Source organism: Podarcis vaucheri, assembly GCF_965113315.1.
Source record: "Podarcis vaucheri genome assembly, chromosome: 5".
Classification (NCBI taxonomy): domain Eukaryota; kingdom Metazoa; phylum Chordata; class Lepidosauria; order Squamata; family Lacertidae; genus Podarcis; species Podarcis vaucheri.
In genome coordinates this window covers 41,519,748-41,534,633 of record NC_138763.1, presented here as the reverse complement: position 1 = coordinate 41,534,633, position 14,886 = coordinate 41,519,748, and the positions used below count along the sequence as shown (strand labels likewise).

The 14,886-nt window shown below is 40.9% G+C and overlaps 1 protein-coding gene across 1 annotated transcript; it reads right to left on the bottom strand.

Moving 5' to 3' along the window:
* Window positions 1–1,397: 1,397 nt before the first annotated feature.
* LOC309531949 (uncharacterized protein) lies at window positions 1,398–14,513 on the bottom strand. The gene is made up of 14 exons (XM_082221833.1): window positions 14,317–14,513; window positions 13,769–13,910; window positions 12,443–12,608; window positions 11,703–11,798; window positions 10,705–10,847; window positions 9,550–9,597; window positions 7,982–8,100; window positions 7,665–7,806; window positions 6,261–6,426; window positions 5,243–5,341; window positions 4,834–4,944; window positions 3,761–3,903; window positions 3,363–3,410; window positions 1,398–2,653 (listed from the first exon to the last, which is right to left on the bottom strand). Exons 1-14 carry the CDS (start codon window positions 14,496–14,498, stop codon window positions 2,609–2,611), a joined length of 1,650 nt encoding a protein of 549 aa, XP_082077959.1. The 5' UTR covers window positions 14,499–14,513; the 3' UTR covers window positions 1,398–2,608.
* Window positions 14,514–14,886: the final 373 nt, after the last annotated feature.

Sequence of the window (14,886 nt, the reverse complement as noted above, 5' to 3'; positions counted from 1 at the left end):
CAACAAACGCAACAAAACTGAACTCGACGCTGTGTAGTGGATGTGTATGTGTATGTTGACTTGTTGAGGTTAATTAATTGTCAGATGAAGTTATTAAACTTGTTTTAATTTTTTTTTTAAGTGTAATGTTCGGCTAACAAAAAAAGTTCACAAACTAGAACACTTACTTCTGGGGTTACAGTGTTAAATTGTGTTTAACTGTATTTAAATTGGTTATATGTTTAAACGGAGTTATATGTTTAACTCTAAAAGGGTGTGGAGGCAGTGTCGTCTAGGGAGAAGGGGTGTGGCTGGGGAAAGTCCAGAGGGCCAGATTGAAAGGCATAGAGGGCCACAGTCAGTCCCCTGGCATCAAGTTCCCCATCCATTGTCTAAATTGAGGGGAAATACCTCCTTGGGGCAAAGTGTGAGTAACATCCAGGCAAAACTGAGATTAGCTGAAGAATGGAAGCACCGTTCAGTGATGCAGAATTTAGGGTAAATTGTATCATAATACTTCCTCACATCCCAGAGAGTGAGGCAATGTAGCCTGTTTATTCTGCCTGCGTTCACTTGTCTTCAAATGTCAATGTCACCTCTCCACATGCAACACTGAGAAAAGCTTTTAAGACAACACATTTATGTCCCTGGACTGTGTATAGTCATGCACTCACAGGTCTTGTGGATAAACAAGACAAACTACTAATAATGTTCTTCTTTGCTCCTCCAGGAACATAATTTGTTGATTATAACATGCCTAATAATGCTAGCACTCATCTCATATGTGGTTGGTACATAGTTGTTGTTTTTTCAGTAGATGGGAGCCACTATTTAATGTCTTGTTGGTCAAACCTTTTACCCTTTTTAATAGTTGTATCTTCTTTTTTTATTCCAGCTGCTCTTTCCTATGGAGAAGAAAAGTGACCTGTGGCTTCTCAGCTTCCTGCCACAGCCTGCTCTCCATGACACTGTTTCAGTGAGGCTGCTGAAATTGGATGGCTAGCCTCTTCCAAAGGCAAGCAGCATGGTTCCAAAAGAGGATGGCAAAGCTGGAGCAGTCCAAAGTGAGGAGGAAACCCTCACATAGGAAAGAGAAGAGAAGGCTGCAGCTTTGCATGGTGGTGTGGTGAGTTCGGTGAGACCCACTTGATGTGGCTTCACAACCCAGATGTGGGTCCTGACGACCCACTGTAGGTCCTTCAACCTGTGGGTTGAAGATATAAGGTGTAGATTAAGCTGCAGAAGGTGGTACATAAGAGCATGCCTTGGGGTCATATTGTTATGACCCAGTTTGGGGGTCAGAAATGGATTGTGAACTTTAAAACAATAGCATTGCTATGTGTGCCAAGGTGATCCAGCCTCAGACACACAATCCAGGATCTCTCTCTGCAAGGAAGTATATAGACAAATAGCCAGACTAAAGTTGAAAAGCTTTATTTCCTGATGAAACATTTACAGACTGGGCATCCTTTCTGTTGTGGGGATTTTCCCTGGAAAAGGGTAAATAAAAATTCGAGTGAAGGAGTCATCCTATCTAAGCAGACTAACCCTAATCCATACACATAGCAAAGATGGAGTGATACTTATACATACAAAGAATCCTGGCCAGTGATCCTTGCAACAAGCAAAAATAGAAAAAGACTGAGGCATGAGAAGGTGTTGCAGACAGATTTGCCACTATGGACAAGGCCAGCCCATCCACAAGGCGGCAGGATCCACAGGCGTAGCAGATCCCAATGTCTCACCTTCTTCCCTGGCCAGGGGGTGGGAGGCACCATTTGGTGGTTTGCCACAGGTGTCGAAATGTCTAGCCCTGGTCCTGTCTATAGAGGTTTGCTGGGTAGCCTTCTCCCAAATGGCACTGAGACAGAAGTTTTACATGGACAAAGATGGGAAGCAAAATCCTCTCCAACAAGATCCAGAATGCCATAATGTTGCAAAAGCAGCAAAATCCATTGGCCAAATCCAGGGTTGTCCTAATGTTGTCCTCTCCTCGTTTCATGAGACCAGTGCAAGCAGCAAAGTCCAGATTTGCTTGCCTCAGAGTTCCAGCTTGATTCTTCACACCTCTCATTTACCAGCCCCAAGCTCAGTTCTTTGTTCTTAGCCCGTGGAAACAAACAAAAAAACCATCCAAATGCATACACATATACACATCCCTTCAATTATGCTGTCACTAAACAGTTGCTAAGGACATTTTGGCTTGGTATCAAGGTTACTGCTAAGTTTTCAGTCTATCTGGGTCATAGACACTTAACTTTAAAATGAAAGCATTTTAAGAGGTTTTAAAAACAGCAAGCAAGTTAGCACTTTTTGGGATGGATGGCTCACTAGTGTGAAGAGGGAACGTAAGTAATTGCTTACAGAATAGAAAACACTTCCCAAAATTTATTTTCAAATTTATCTTCCACTACTTTTCCATCTACTGAAATTTCCAAACCCTAAAGGGAGAAGATATTATAACATTCACTTTGAAAAAATGGAGATCATTGCTTGATTTAGTTCTATTTTACCATCGCCTGTCAGCAACCAGCTTTGCATTCTAAAGATGTCTGCTAATGTGACATGAAGTGAACTGCTTTTTCTTAACAATCTTCCTGAAAAGATCTGGGACATGAATTGCAGTGTATCAGTGACCTCTCTCCTCACAGCACACAGCACACAGGTCATCTGGCTGAAATGGAGAAGAAAAAACAACAACTCCTGTCACTGTGAAAAATAAAATTACCGAAAGCATAAGAGAGTGTGTAAGAGAGAGACAGAGGTTGTAATATGTGGTATTTCTTGTCAATATTCCCCAAAAGGAGGTTTAAAAATACTTTAATAAAGAATATTCAGTTGGCAGGTATATCAACATCATCAAAACATGTAATGGTGTGGGGAAGAAAAAATAATTTGAAACAGACTTTCTTATTTTGGCTTCAACTGATAACCTCTAGTAGTTTCCTTTAAATGTGATCCTTCCTCTTTTCTCAATTCAATATTTTTTTGTGGAAACGAAAGGCGCAGGAAGCTAACGCATGCAACGTTTCTTGGGCCCTAAGGTGAGGGTGTGTAATTAAGTGTGCCCTTGTAAATGCTCTCACCACTGATAGACTGCCATTGGTAGCACTAGTAATGGCCATGGTTGGCATTTCAGCTTCTGAGTAAAGAGGATCTCTCTGTTGGCTGTTTTGGATTTCCTCCCCTCATATGTTGCATGTGTGAAGCCCATCCATGAGGTCAGGTCAAGCCATTTGCCTTGAGCAGGACATCTGACTGCCTAACCCACTGTTGTGCAACAGGGAGGCACAGAAATATCTTAAGGAATAATGTGTGTGCATGTGTGTGCCATATATGTGGAAAACACAGCCATCTGGTAAGAATGTCTAGTAATTATTTACCTTCTGCATTCTTGAGGATTCCGGTTGTGGCTTCAGTATTTCTCCCCACTGAAACAATCACATGTATTGGGTTTACTCTGAGGCACTCAAAATGAACACAAAATAAATTAGAGCCATAAGTAGCACCTTACTATAAATCATTGTTTAAAAGTCAGTAGGAGGACATGTCATTCTGCAGGACACTTTGCTACTGATCTTAAGGTGGCCATACTTGAATAATGTTTTTTTCATGCAACAACTGTGTATGAAAATTATTCACACGTGATGCAGGATATTATACCAGTCATAAGAATACAATGTGTGGATAACTGGAAAGCCTTGATGTTATCACCTGAAATTCTTTGGCATTACAAGTAAAAACTGATTTTTTAACAGATTTTTATACGTGAACTGCATACCTTTATTAATGCTTCTAAGGAAATCCCACCATAGCGGATACATCTTCTCCAGCCTTTTGAACTTTTAAATCCTCCTTTAGCCTTAAATTCTAATGGTGTGAACCATTTTCCATCGGAACCCTTGATACATTTCCTTGAAACTCCTATGAAAAACAGATAAGCCACATCAATGTGACTCACTTATCCCATCTGGCAAATTTCACTGAAGAGAGAAAGAAGTCCTGCCAACAGGAGATTCTTTTCTAATATCTACTTAGGAAAAAAGATATGAACAAAGATTGTGTCATGAACTAGGGCTGTGCACCAGAGTTGACCAAGTCGTGGGCCCAAACTGGCATATTAGGAGGGACTCTGGCATCAGACGAATCAGATACCAACAACCACAGATCACTAGAGGTCAGGTTGGATGGCCCAGAGCAATCGATGGTTGTCAAGGGGTGGGGCATTAGGCAGAAGGGAGAGGTGGACATCATGCAGGAAAATCACCATAAAAGACCCTGACTTACCCTGACTTCTGGGATTAGGAAGGAGCCTGCTACCTGAGCCTGCTTCCTGGGAGAAGCCACTTGCAAAGGAGCAGGATTAGCACCTCTGTTGAGCAGTTATTCAGTGGAAGCACCAATCCTGTGTGCTGCAGAGAACTCTTTTGCTGAAGACTTCCTAGCAGAGAAACTGCTTGCAAAGCAATAGCATAGACCAGGCAGGATTGGAGTCTCTGTAAGCAGCTTAAATGCTAGGTGGGGTGGGGGTCCCAGTGTTGATCCAAGGGGGGTAAACCTGACACCCTCCTCCCAAATCAGAACTATGGGGCAGATCAGAGGGGCACAGCCCTAGAATGAATGCTGGAAAGGAATTTCAGCACAGGGCTTAAGCAGGGCTTCTCCAACATCTCCTTTGCACTTGGACACGGAGAAAAGGCCAAGGCTCCTTTTTCTCAAAGCCAGGCATTCTGGGCAACATGGCCAGGCCTTGTGCTATTGCACAACCAAAATATTTTCATCTGCTGTTGGTATCACATTCCTTTAGCAGATGCAAGCCCATGTATAATTATATTATTCCCACACTATGGTTACCTGCTGTGAATCTATTCTTATAGAAAACACCTTTACTTCTTCCACAGCGTACTTTCAGTGTTCGGACCTCAACACTCAAATCTTGTATTTCATTATTCTGCATGCCTTTTCCTAGATGAAATCAAGAAATGTATGTCAGCTGTTACAATACCCATATTTTGGCCTTCCAGAGAATGACAGTGGTCTTGCCAGATTATTGATCCTGCTAAGAGGATGTGGTACGAAGTGTGAATTCATGTCAGAGTGAAAACAAAACACTGTGACTGCCCCAAACCTTTGTAGGCACAAACAGCACTGAAAGCAAGATTACATGTGACTGTCCTGATAGCTTTATTAGCACAAATAATCAAGAATGCAGTAGTGAAACAGGATGCTCTGTCCCTCATTTACGGACTTTTGTTGAACTCACTCTGTTGCTCCCCAGGGGACGCAGGTTTCCTCATTTCTCCCTGGAGTCCTTTGCTGCTCCCAGGTTCTGCGGCAGGACTAGTCTGAGCCTGCTGGAGAACTGAAGAGGACACATGTTAGGAAAACAAGGGCATTGCCACCTTATTGTTAAATTAAATGGCTAAAATGAATTGTAAATTATTTGAAGCTTATAAAAGAGCTGAGAGCCTCAAGTAAAGTTCAGGTGTAAGGTTGGCACAATTTTAACAGTGTGCTTGGTTTGATTACTTCTAAGGTGGCATCACCAGCTATACTAGTAAAAGGATACTGTGTGCCCTTAGAGGACGATGTTTGATCTGGCAAGTGCTATTTTCTGAACTACTGAGAGACCCAGGTAGCAGCTCTTCAGAACTCTACTTCGGCCCAGGGCCTCTTATTAGTGACATCTACTTCAATCCACTCTTGTAATAAGCTACTTATCCATCTCAAATATAAACTCTTTCCAGGGACATTACTTATCACACACACTAGTTGCTCTGTGACACATAACCTATAAAAGAGTATTAACAGCATTAACAAAAAGCAACCAAAAAGTAAACTAATCACTGTTAAGTTCATGCACACACTCTCCACACCCCAGTGACTGATTCTTTCACTCTATTCAGCTCATAAAAATATACATACATTGGTTGGTAAAAACTACAGACATTCCTAGACATTAATTCTTAGTATTGACTTTACTGAGTTTTGAATATTCTAGTTCATGTTTAATTATTTTAGTGTACTCATTTTACTTTGCAAACCATCTTGCTATTCTTCACAATAAAAGGCAATCTATTGGAAAAAGTAAACAAAATACATTATTATTATTATTATTATATCCCAGGACTCAGGCAGAGGGCTGAGGCAAAGTTAATGCATGGCTTCTACGGGATTTTGTGGCCCAAAGACAGACTGTACCATTTCTCAGTAAATGCTGATGACTTTTCTATCTTTAAGGCTTACTTTATTGGTTTAGCATAGCCAACAAGATAACTTACCATTTTCTAGGCTTTCGTATAATGGCTGTAAATTTTGATATGCTTCCAGGTTCTCCTTGCAGAAGATCTCCTCTATTGCTAACACATTGGTCTGAATGCTCTCAAGGACATCGCATACCACTTTAGAAATATCATTTGGTTTTGCAGTTACCTTATCACACCAATTCTAGAAAGAAACAATACAGACTTTTTAAACATATTTAGAGCGAAAATGCAAAGTAGCTTTTCCATTTCCCACCAGATCGAACAGCAGATTACTGGATGGTTATCCCAGCACAATCAAAGGAAGCAAAAATTGTCAAGGCAGTTTTAACTTCCTTTGCCAGATTCAAATACCCTGCACACTTAGCATCCCTCAGACCAGCTAATGTCCTTTCCTATGCTTTTTATCAATGCCAGAGAAAGCCTCAAGGCATTTGGCCACTTGTTCTTCAGAAACAAGCCACAATCTGCTGCTGTTATGGGGTTTGTCTTCTTTGTTTTTTCCTGTGGCTCACATCCCCCACTAACTAGTAAGGAAGTAGCTGTCTTATTACAAAACAATTTCAGAAATAGACTGGAAAGAGAAGTTGCTGAATTACAACTTATTACCAAACTTAAAACCATGGAGAGATCTGGTCTGAATAGAGACACTGGATTCTTATCTCATTATACATGATAAAGCTATTTTCAGCCATCTCTCGGCTTGCTTTTTCCTGTAAGACCAATTGCAGTCGTTAACAGTCATTAACAGGTTTACCACACCTATCAACCAACCACCCATTCCCACCACCCTTCTGAGTAATACCCCTCCCCACCCTCTCACTATATATAAGGGTCTGGTGACTTCTGCTTCAGTGTATCTGAAGACGTGTGCATGCACACAAAAGCTCATACCAATAACAAACTTAGTTGGTCTCTAAGGTGCTACTGGAAGGGAAAACATTATTTTGTTTCGACTATGGCAGACCAACACGGCTACCTACCCTTAACTAACTTGTAAGGTTTCTCCTTCCGTGCAATGTTTTTTGTTGTTATTAGAGTATTTTTATACCAACTGCTCCTAAAGAAACTCAGGAGCAATGAGTGCAGGCTACTCCCAGAATCCTGTGAGGAAGGTTAAGCTGGGAGAGTGCAAATGGCCTATGTTCACCCAGTGAACTTCTTCATAGAATCATAAAATTGGAAGGGATCCTGAGGATCATCTAGTCCAACCCTGACTGAGTGAAGTTGGAGTCCAGATCTTTGAATCCAAGTCTGACTCCCTGTTCACCATACTGCACTGCCTCTCATGCTGTGCTCCACCTATAACCCAGAAAACCTGTTCTGGTTGTAAGGACAAAGATTTCACACTCTTAGTTTAGATGGACTTCACATGTCCAGGTGGGATTTTAAAAAAATAAATTCAATGCCTATAATAATCACCTTAAAATCTTTTTCGGAGATTCTTTTCTTGTCTCGCAGGAGATAGAGAAAAGGGAAAGTATCTTTGATTGCCAAAGAAATCTGTACTTTATGGGCTCTGAACCACCAAAAAATTTCATCTGAAGTACCTGGAGCAGACATGCTATAAACAAAGCAAGAAGTACCAGAACACAAAAAAGTCAATGAAAGCAAAAAATAACATGGCTATTTAAAGAAGCATTTCAAGCACAAAGAATTGTATAGCATATAAACAGAAAGAAACTGTACAGCATATTTCATAGATCAGCTTAATACAGAAACTGAGGTGGAAAAACTACCTTTTCTCAGGAGATATTTTCGGAATATGGCAATCTTCATGAAAGCATCTGGGAAATGAACTGCAGCATATCCTTGAATCTTCTTTCTTACTTACAATACATACATCATCATGTTCAGACTGAAGAGGAAAAAACAGTCACTGTAAAAAATAAATTTATCAAAATGTGTGTGGGGGGGTGAGTTTCAATATGTGGGGTTTCTTGTACACCACCTTGTGAGGGCAAAAGCCCTGAAATGTGGTTTTAAAAGATATTCAGCCAGCAGACACATCATCAGTATCAAAATAAACAATGGTGTGGAAAAGAATATTTTTTTGAAATCAGATTTTGTTATTTTTAATGCAACAAATATCCTCTGGTAGTTTTCTTTAAATATATTCAGTTTATTACATGATATATACTCAGCATCTTCCTATTTTCTCATTTTAGTACATATGTGACAACCTGAAGAACAGGAAGCTAACACAGGTAACATTTATTGGACCCTAAAATAAGCAGAGAGAGTGTTTAGATAAGGTTCCCTTGTAAAATGACTCACTATTGATTAGTCTACCACTGGTAACACTAATAAATGGCCATGACTGACTTTTCAGGTTCTGCCCCTGTTTTATTTATTTTTTATTCCGCAGCTGTGTGCAAAAGATCACCCCGCCACTACCACAGCCGCGAGTGGAGGGTCAAGGGATTTTGGCAGTGGGATGAGACAACCCACCTGCCAATCATGTTGTGACATAATGACATCATGTGGATTGTCCCATCTGCCTGCCAAAGTTGGCCCGCATGGAGAGGCCAGATAAAAATGGCCAGAAAGGTACCCCATTGCAGTCGTACCTTGGTTCTCGAAAGCCTTGTGACTCGAACGTTTTGGCTCCTGAACGCTGCAAACCTGGAAGTGAGTGTTCCAGTTTGAGAACATTTTTTGGAAGCCAAACGTCCGACATGGTTTCCACTGCTTCCGATTGAGTGCAGGGAGCTCCTATAGCCAATCGGAAGCCGCGCCTTGGTGTTCAAATGTTTTTGGAAGTCGAACGGACTTCCAGAACAGATTCCATTTGAGAACCAAGGGTACGACTGTACTTAACTTAAAGCAAAGCTTACTTCTTTGGCAGTGTGAGCAGTTGTAGTGGAAATTTCAAAGAAACTGTGAGCAGGATCCCTGCCTTTGACTAAGATTGCACTCTTGTGTCTTGTTTCAATACTGTAAGAGTTTTGTAAAAAATAAATAAATCATTGGATAAGGGATTGAGCCATTGTTGTCATCACTGGCGTTAGATTTTGTCCTTCATGTGTGCCACCATCATTTTGTGGGGCAAGCAAGCTGGGCAAAGAGCCTTCCACCACAATACCTACTGAACTGCAAATCTCACTCACACATGAAGCTTCCTCTCTCTCTCTCGTTTTGTTTTTCTTTGTTATATACTATGTTTTGTATTGCCTTATGTAGATGTAAACTGTGGTACAACCATTTTAGGTGAGGGGAAGTTAGGAAATATCTAAATACATAAGTGAATAAATAAACTGTGCATATGCTAGTTTAAATCTAGTAAAACTGTTAAGGAAATGTTTACCATCGTTGTCCTGTTGGAATTTTGTGGTGGCTCAGGTAGCAGTCCCCTCTGAAATAAACATCACAACTATTAGGTTTACTGTGAGGCATAATCAGAATCCCAAAACATCACCTGAACTTAGGAAGTGAACTCATAAGAAATTAGACACCTTACTACAGATATATGTTTAAAATAGAGTAGGAGAATATTTCATTCCGCTGGGACATTCTGCTGCTAACCTTAAAGTTGCCATGCATGAACAATGATATGTAAAAGTTGGTTCTGATGTGAAACTGCTGAATTACATTCATTTGAGCCTGAAGAGAAACAGTGGTTTCTGAGCCCACTGCAGATGTTAATTGACTCAGTACAGTGGTACCTCGGGTTAAGTACTTAATTCGTTCTGGAGGTCCATACTTAACCTGAAACTGTTCTTAACCTGAAGCACCACTTCAGCTAATGGGGCCTCCTGCTGCACCGCCGGAGCACGATTTCTGTTCTCATCCTGAAGCAAAGTTCTTAAAACCGAGGTACTATTTCTGGGTTAGCGGAGTCTGTAAACTGAAGCGTATGTAACCTGAAGCGTATGTAACCCAAGGTACCACTCTATTACTAAGGGCTCATCCACACTTATTTGTCCCACTGCTTTCCCCAGGGAAAACCTGCTGCTTGGGGTTGAATTGGAACAAATGGCAATTCATTTTCCTCTGACCTCACTGTCATTCAAAGTATTCCTGTCAGGTACAAGGAAGCTACCTTGCACACCTCCCGTCAGCAAGGGTGGGGTTGGGATAACAGATAGTCAGGGAAAGTACACTTTGTGGTTTTTGATGAAGCACCTGAGCTCCGTCTGTTCCTCTTGCTCTCTCTTTTTTCTCCTCCCTCTTTATTGCGTAAGGATGTTATGAAGGTAACTCCAGTTATATAGTGTAGAATTTGAAGCTATCATTTTGTATATCATCACCATTGTTCTCGTCATTACACACACACACACACACACACCACTTTCCCCCCTAGGGGGACTCAAGTCAGCTTGAAAATAACATACTCATTTTGAGAACAAAATATGTGGATAATTATCTGTAAAACCTTAATGGTATCATCTGAAATTCCTTTAGAGTTCCAAGTAAGAAAATGAGGCATTAAAATTACGGCTGTTACAAGTGAACTACATACCTTTATTAATGTGTCTAATGAAGTCTTCCCACATTGGATACTTCTCCTCCACCATTTCCAGTGTTTACGTCCTCCTTCAATCTCAAATTGTGATGGTGTGAACCACTTTCCATTGAGACCCTCAATACTTTTTCTTGAAACTCCTTTGACAAACAGCACAGTCTCATTAATGTTATGCACCTATACCAGGCATAGGCAACCTCAGCCTGCCAGATATTTTAGGACTACAACTCCCATGATCCCTAGTGAACAGGACTGGTGGTCAGGGATGATGGGAAATGTAGTCCCAAAACATCTGGTGGGCCGAGGTTGCCTATGCCTGACCTATCCCATTCAGCAGACTTCACTGAATAGAGAAAGAAGCCAAGATGGTGGTGTGGAAGTCGGAAAGAAACTTCAGGCTGATGACAGCTAATGCCAAACTTCAGGGCCCCTCAGAATGAACCAGCCCATCACCACAGCTAGACTCCCTGCCACCTGCTTTCCTCCCTGTCCCCCTTCCTCCTGTACACGGTCACAATAAACTGTTTCTTTATTTTTTGAAAAAATGGGAGCAATCGCCAATTACTTTTCATTCAGATTTATAGGTTGTGATAAGTGCCATGTATAAATGTAGATTAATGCATTGATGATAAAGAGAATCAACATGGCACTGTTCTGTTACAAAAACAAAACATTTAAAGCTAAATAAAATCATTTAAGCATGCATTAATAAATAGGGAAAGATTTCAAAAGCACTGATTGCACCATTGTGGTACTGATGGAATTATTTTAGGCTTGCCCAGGTTCACAGGATACAGTGGAATATAATTAAAGAGCTTTATAGGATATTAGTATTCAAAGTATTCCCAGAAAATGAAAGATACTCACATACCACCCACATTGATGCCTCCTCCTCCCAACACCACACATTTATGCAAACACATTTTTTAAATCTGCTATTGGTATCGCATCCCTTAAACAGATGTAATTATACATTTACTCTTCCAAATGATTACCTGTTGCAAATATATCCGTATGTAAAATGCCTTGTGCTGTTCCACAGGTTACGGGCAGTGTCGTGCCCTGGAAATCCAGACTTTGCTCTTGCGTCCCTTTTGCAAGATGAAATGAAGAAATGGATGTCAAAGGTTACAGTTCCCATATTTTGGGCTGCCAACAAATGACAGCAGTCTTAAGGCAACCTGTTTGCTGTCATCTCTGGAAGCTTTCTAATCATGATGTGTCTTACGGCAACTCAAAAGAGGGCCTACTAGTCGTGCTGTATCCAGAAAATGTGCATCTTATGGGGCCCAGAGAAGGGCCTTCTCTACTGTGGCCCCACATTACAGGGAATGCAGCTGCTCTGCCGGCTGGTGAAAACTTACCTATTTGCATAGGCACTCCTGGGCAATGATCCTTAGGACCAGCTTTACTGAACTTTGAATATGCTGGTTTATGTTTTATCGTTATTCTGGCGAACTGGTTTTATTTTGTAAGCCACATTGTTATATTTCAAAATGAACATCAGCCTATCAATAATTTTCAATACATAAATTAATGCACAAGTATGCCATTTGTGGTGGCAGGCAGAGGACTGAAACAAAGTAAATGCTTGGCTGGGAAAAGATTTGAACAAGGCTTTGTGGCTCAAACACTGACTATACCATTCCTCAAATCCAAATGAATTTGTTTCTTTTTGGCTATATAACTTTAAGGCTCAACTGGGAGGTTTAGTCCCCAATACAAGATGATTTACCATTTCCTAGGCTTTCATATAGTGGCCATAAGTCTTGATATGCTGCCAGGTTACTGCTGGAGAAGATCTCCTCTATTGCTGACAGATTGCCCTGAATGTTCTCAAGGACATCGTATACCACTCTTTGAATATCATTTGGATCTGCAGTTACCCATTCTTGCCAATTCTAGAAAGAAACAATACAGGGTTTTTAAATCTCTGTCTTCAAAACATCTTTTAGAATACAGAGTAACTTTCCCATTTCCCACTAGATCTAACAGAGTAACTTTCCCATTTCCCACCAGATCTAACAGCAGATTATTCGGATAATCATCCCAACACCATCAAAGGAAGCAGAAATTGTCAATGTAATTTTATCCTCCTTTGCCAAGTTCAAATACCTTGCGCAGCTTACATTTCTCTGAACACTAACATCCTATCCTATGCCTACTACCAATGGCAGAGGAAGACTCAAGGCCAATTTTTCAGAAACAAGCCACAAACTGGATGGAATCGTAGAATCAGCACCAAGGGCCTTCTGGCAGTTCCCTCAGTGCAAGTAGTGAGGTTACAGGGAACCAGGCAGAGGGCCTTCTTGGTAGCGGTGCCTGCCCTGTGCCTGCCCTCCCATCAGATGTCAAGGAAATAAACAACTATCCAACTTTTAGAAGACATCTGAAGGCAGCCCTGTTTAGGGAGGTTTTTCTATATTGTGCTGTATTGTGTTTTGGGGAGTGGCTGGGGAAACCTAGCCAGATAGGTGGGGTATAAATAATAAATTATCATCATCATCATCATCATCATCATAGAATTGCACAATTGGAAAGGACCCTGAGAATGATTGAGTCCAACCCTCTGCAATGGATGAATATGCAGCTGTCCTGTGCAGGGATCAAACCTGCAGTCTTGGTGTTATCAGCACCATGTTCTAACCAATTTATCCAGGCTGCTGCTATTTCATTTCATTTCACTTTTAATTTGTATACCATCTTTCTATATACACAAGACAGTTTACTATATGAAGAAACAACAAAATATACAAGGGCACACATAACAATCCGGTGCAAAACAAAGAAGTCATAATAAAAATGTGAATTAAAATAAATATCTTATATCAAATAAAGGAATATGTGATAATCCATTAGAATAAAGCACGGCACTCCCAAAGTATCAACAAATAATAATTAAACAGAAATTCACTCTCAACAAAAGCAATAAATCATTACTAAATTATAATCAATTAAAAACAGCAAATTTACAATGGATTAAAAAGTATGTTAAAAAATCGAATTGAGCAACAAAGTAGGAATTTAAGCAGAAAATAATTGCATCAGATACATTAGTCACCTGAAAATCTTCTTCAGAGATTATATTCTTGTCTCGTAGGCCACAGAGAAAAGGAAACGGGTCTCTAATTGCAAGAGAAATCTCCATTTTATGGGCTCTGAACCACTCCAAAATTTCTGCTGAAGTACCTGGAGCAGACATACTACAAACAACAAAAAACTATGTTTTAAAGACCTTGGAAATCATGTGGTTTTTAAACAAGCAAAATTAAGCATTACCTAGCGTTTATCTAGAATGATTCCGTTTCCAAAAATGAGAAACCCTATCATGGAATCCTTAGCTTTAGATCAGGGTGTGGAAATAATTGTGTTGCGATTTCCTCTTTCCACTTCGACGCAGCTTTAGATGTTCCTTGCGAATAACACCAACCCGGGTTAATTTACCCTGGTCTTCTTCTGCATTTAATCTGAATACCCACCTGTTGCAGAAGTGGGGTCCCTCCGGAGTCTGTCGCTCTTTTGCGAGAGGGAGACTAGCGCAGACGGGAAGCGTGTTTCCCCTGGAGCGCCTTTTCCTTGCGGAGGAGACCGACCTGTCCCTTGACTTACCTTTCTGCTTTGACTGAGCGGAGATGGGGCTGTGAAGAACGGGCTGAAGAAAGCAGGAGGAGGAATCCCCGTCCAGAAGAGCGAGAGAAAAGGAAAGGAAACTCAACGTCTTCCAGTCGAGCGCTGGCGCTGCCTGCTCTGAGCTGCGCTCGGGGAGAAGTGAGGAACTTTGTCCGTTTCATGGAAAGGAAATCATCACGGACACAAAAATCAGAAAAGAAAACCGAAACTGAAGGAACGCTTGATGATAAACCATGAGTTTGCCCCCTGCCCCGTGAGTCAAAAACTGTGCATAAGATATTTCTCACGTTAAAAAAAAATATGACTCTTGTCAGTCTCTGACTTGAGAGGCCCGTCCCGTCCTCCATCACAGATCATGACCACAGCCTGCAGGTAAGGACTTGTGTGGAATCCAGTCCAGGGATTTCTGACTAGTTCCTTCAGTGCCTCTGAATGACTGTGGGTGATCTCTATGGTGTGAACTTAAAGCGATGGTTGAGCAGAGCCATTATTGATTGATTGATTGATTGATTGATTGATTGATTGAATACACACACACACACACACACA

Excerpts from the sequence above, each read along its gene's own strand:
- LOC309531949 (XM_082221833.1), bottom strand. The coding sequence starts at position 14,498 with ATGAAACGGACAAAGTTCCTCACTTCTCCCCGAGCGCAGCTCAGAGCA. Across the intron at positions 6,427-7,664 it reads TCTCCGAAAAAGATTTTAAG|AATTGGTGTGATAAGGTAAC; the intron begins GTGATTATTATA and ends GTTTCTTTCTAG. Across the intron at positions 5,342-6,260 it reads ATACGAAAGCCTAGAAAATG|TTCTCCAGCAGGCTCAGACT; the intron begins GTAAGTTATCTT and ends TGTCCTCTTCAG.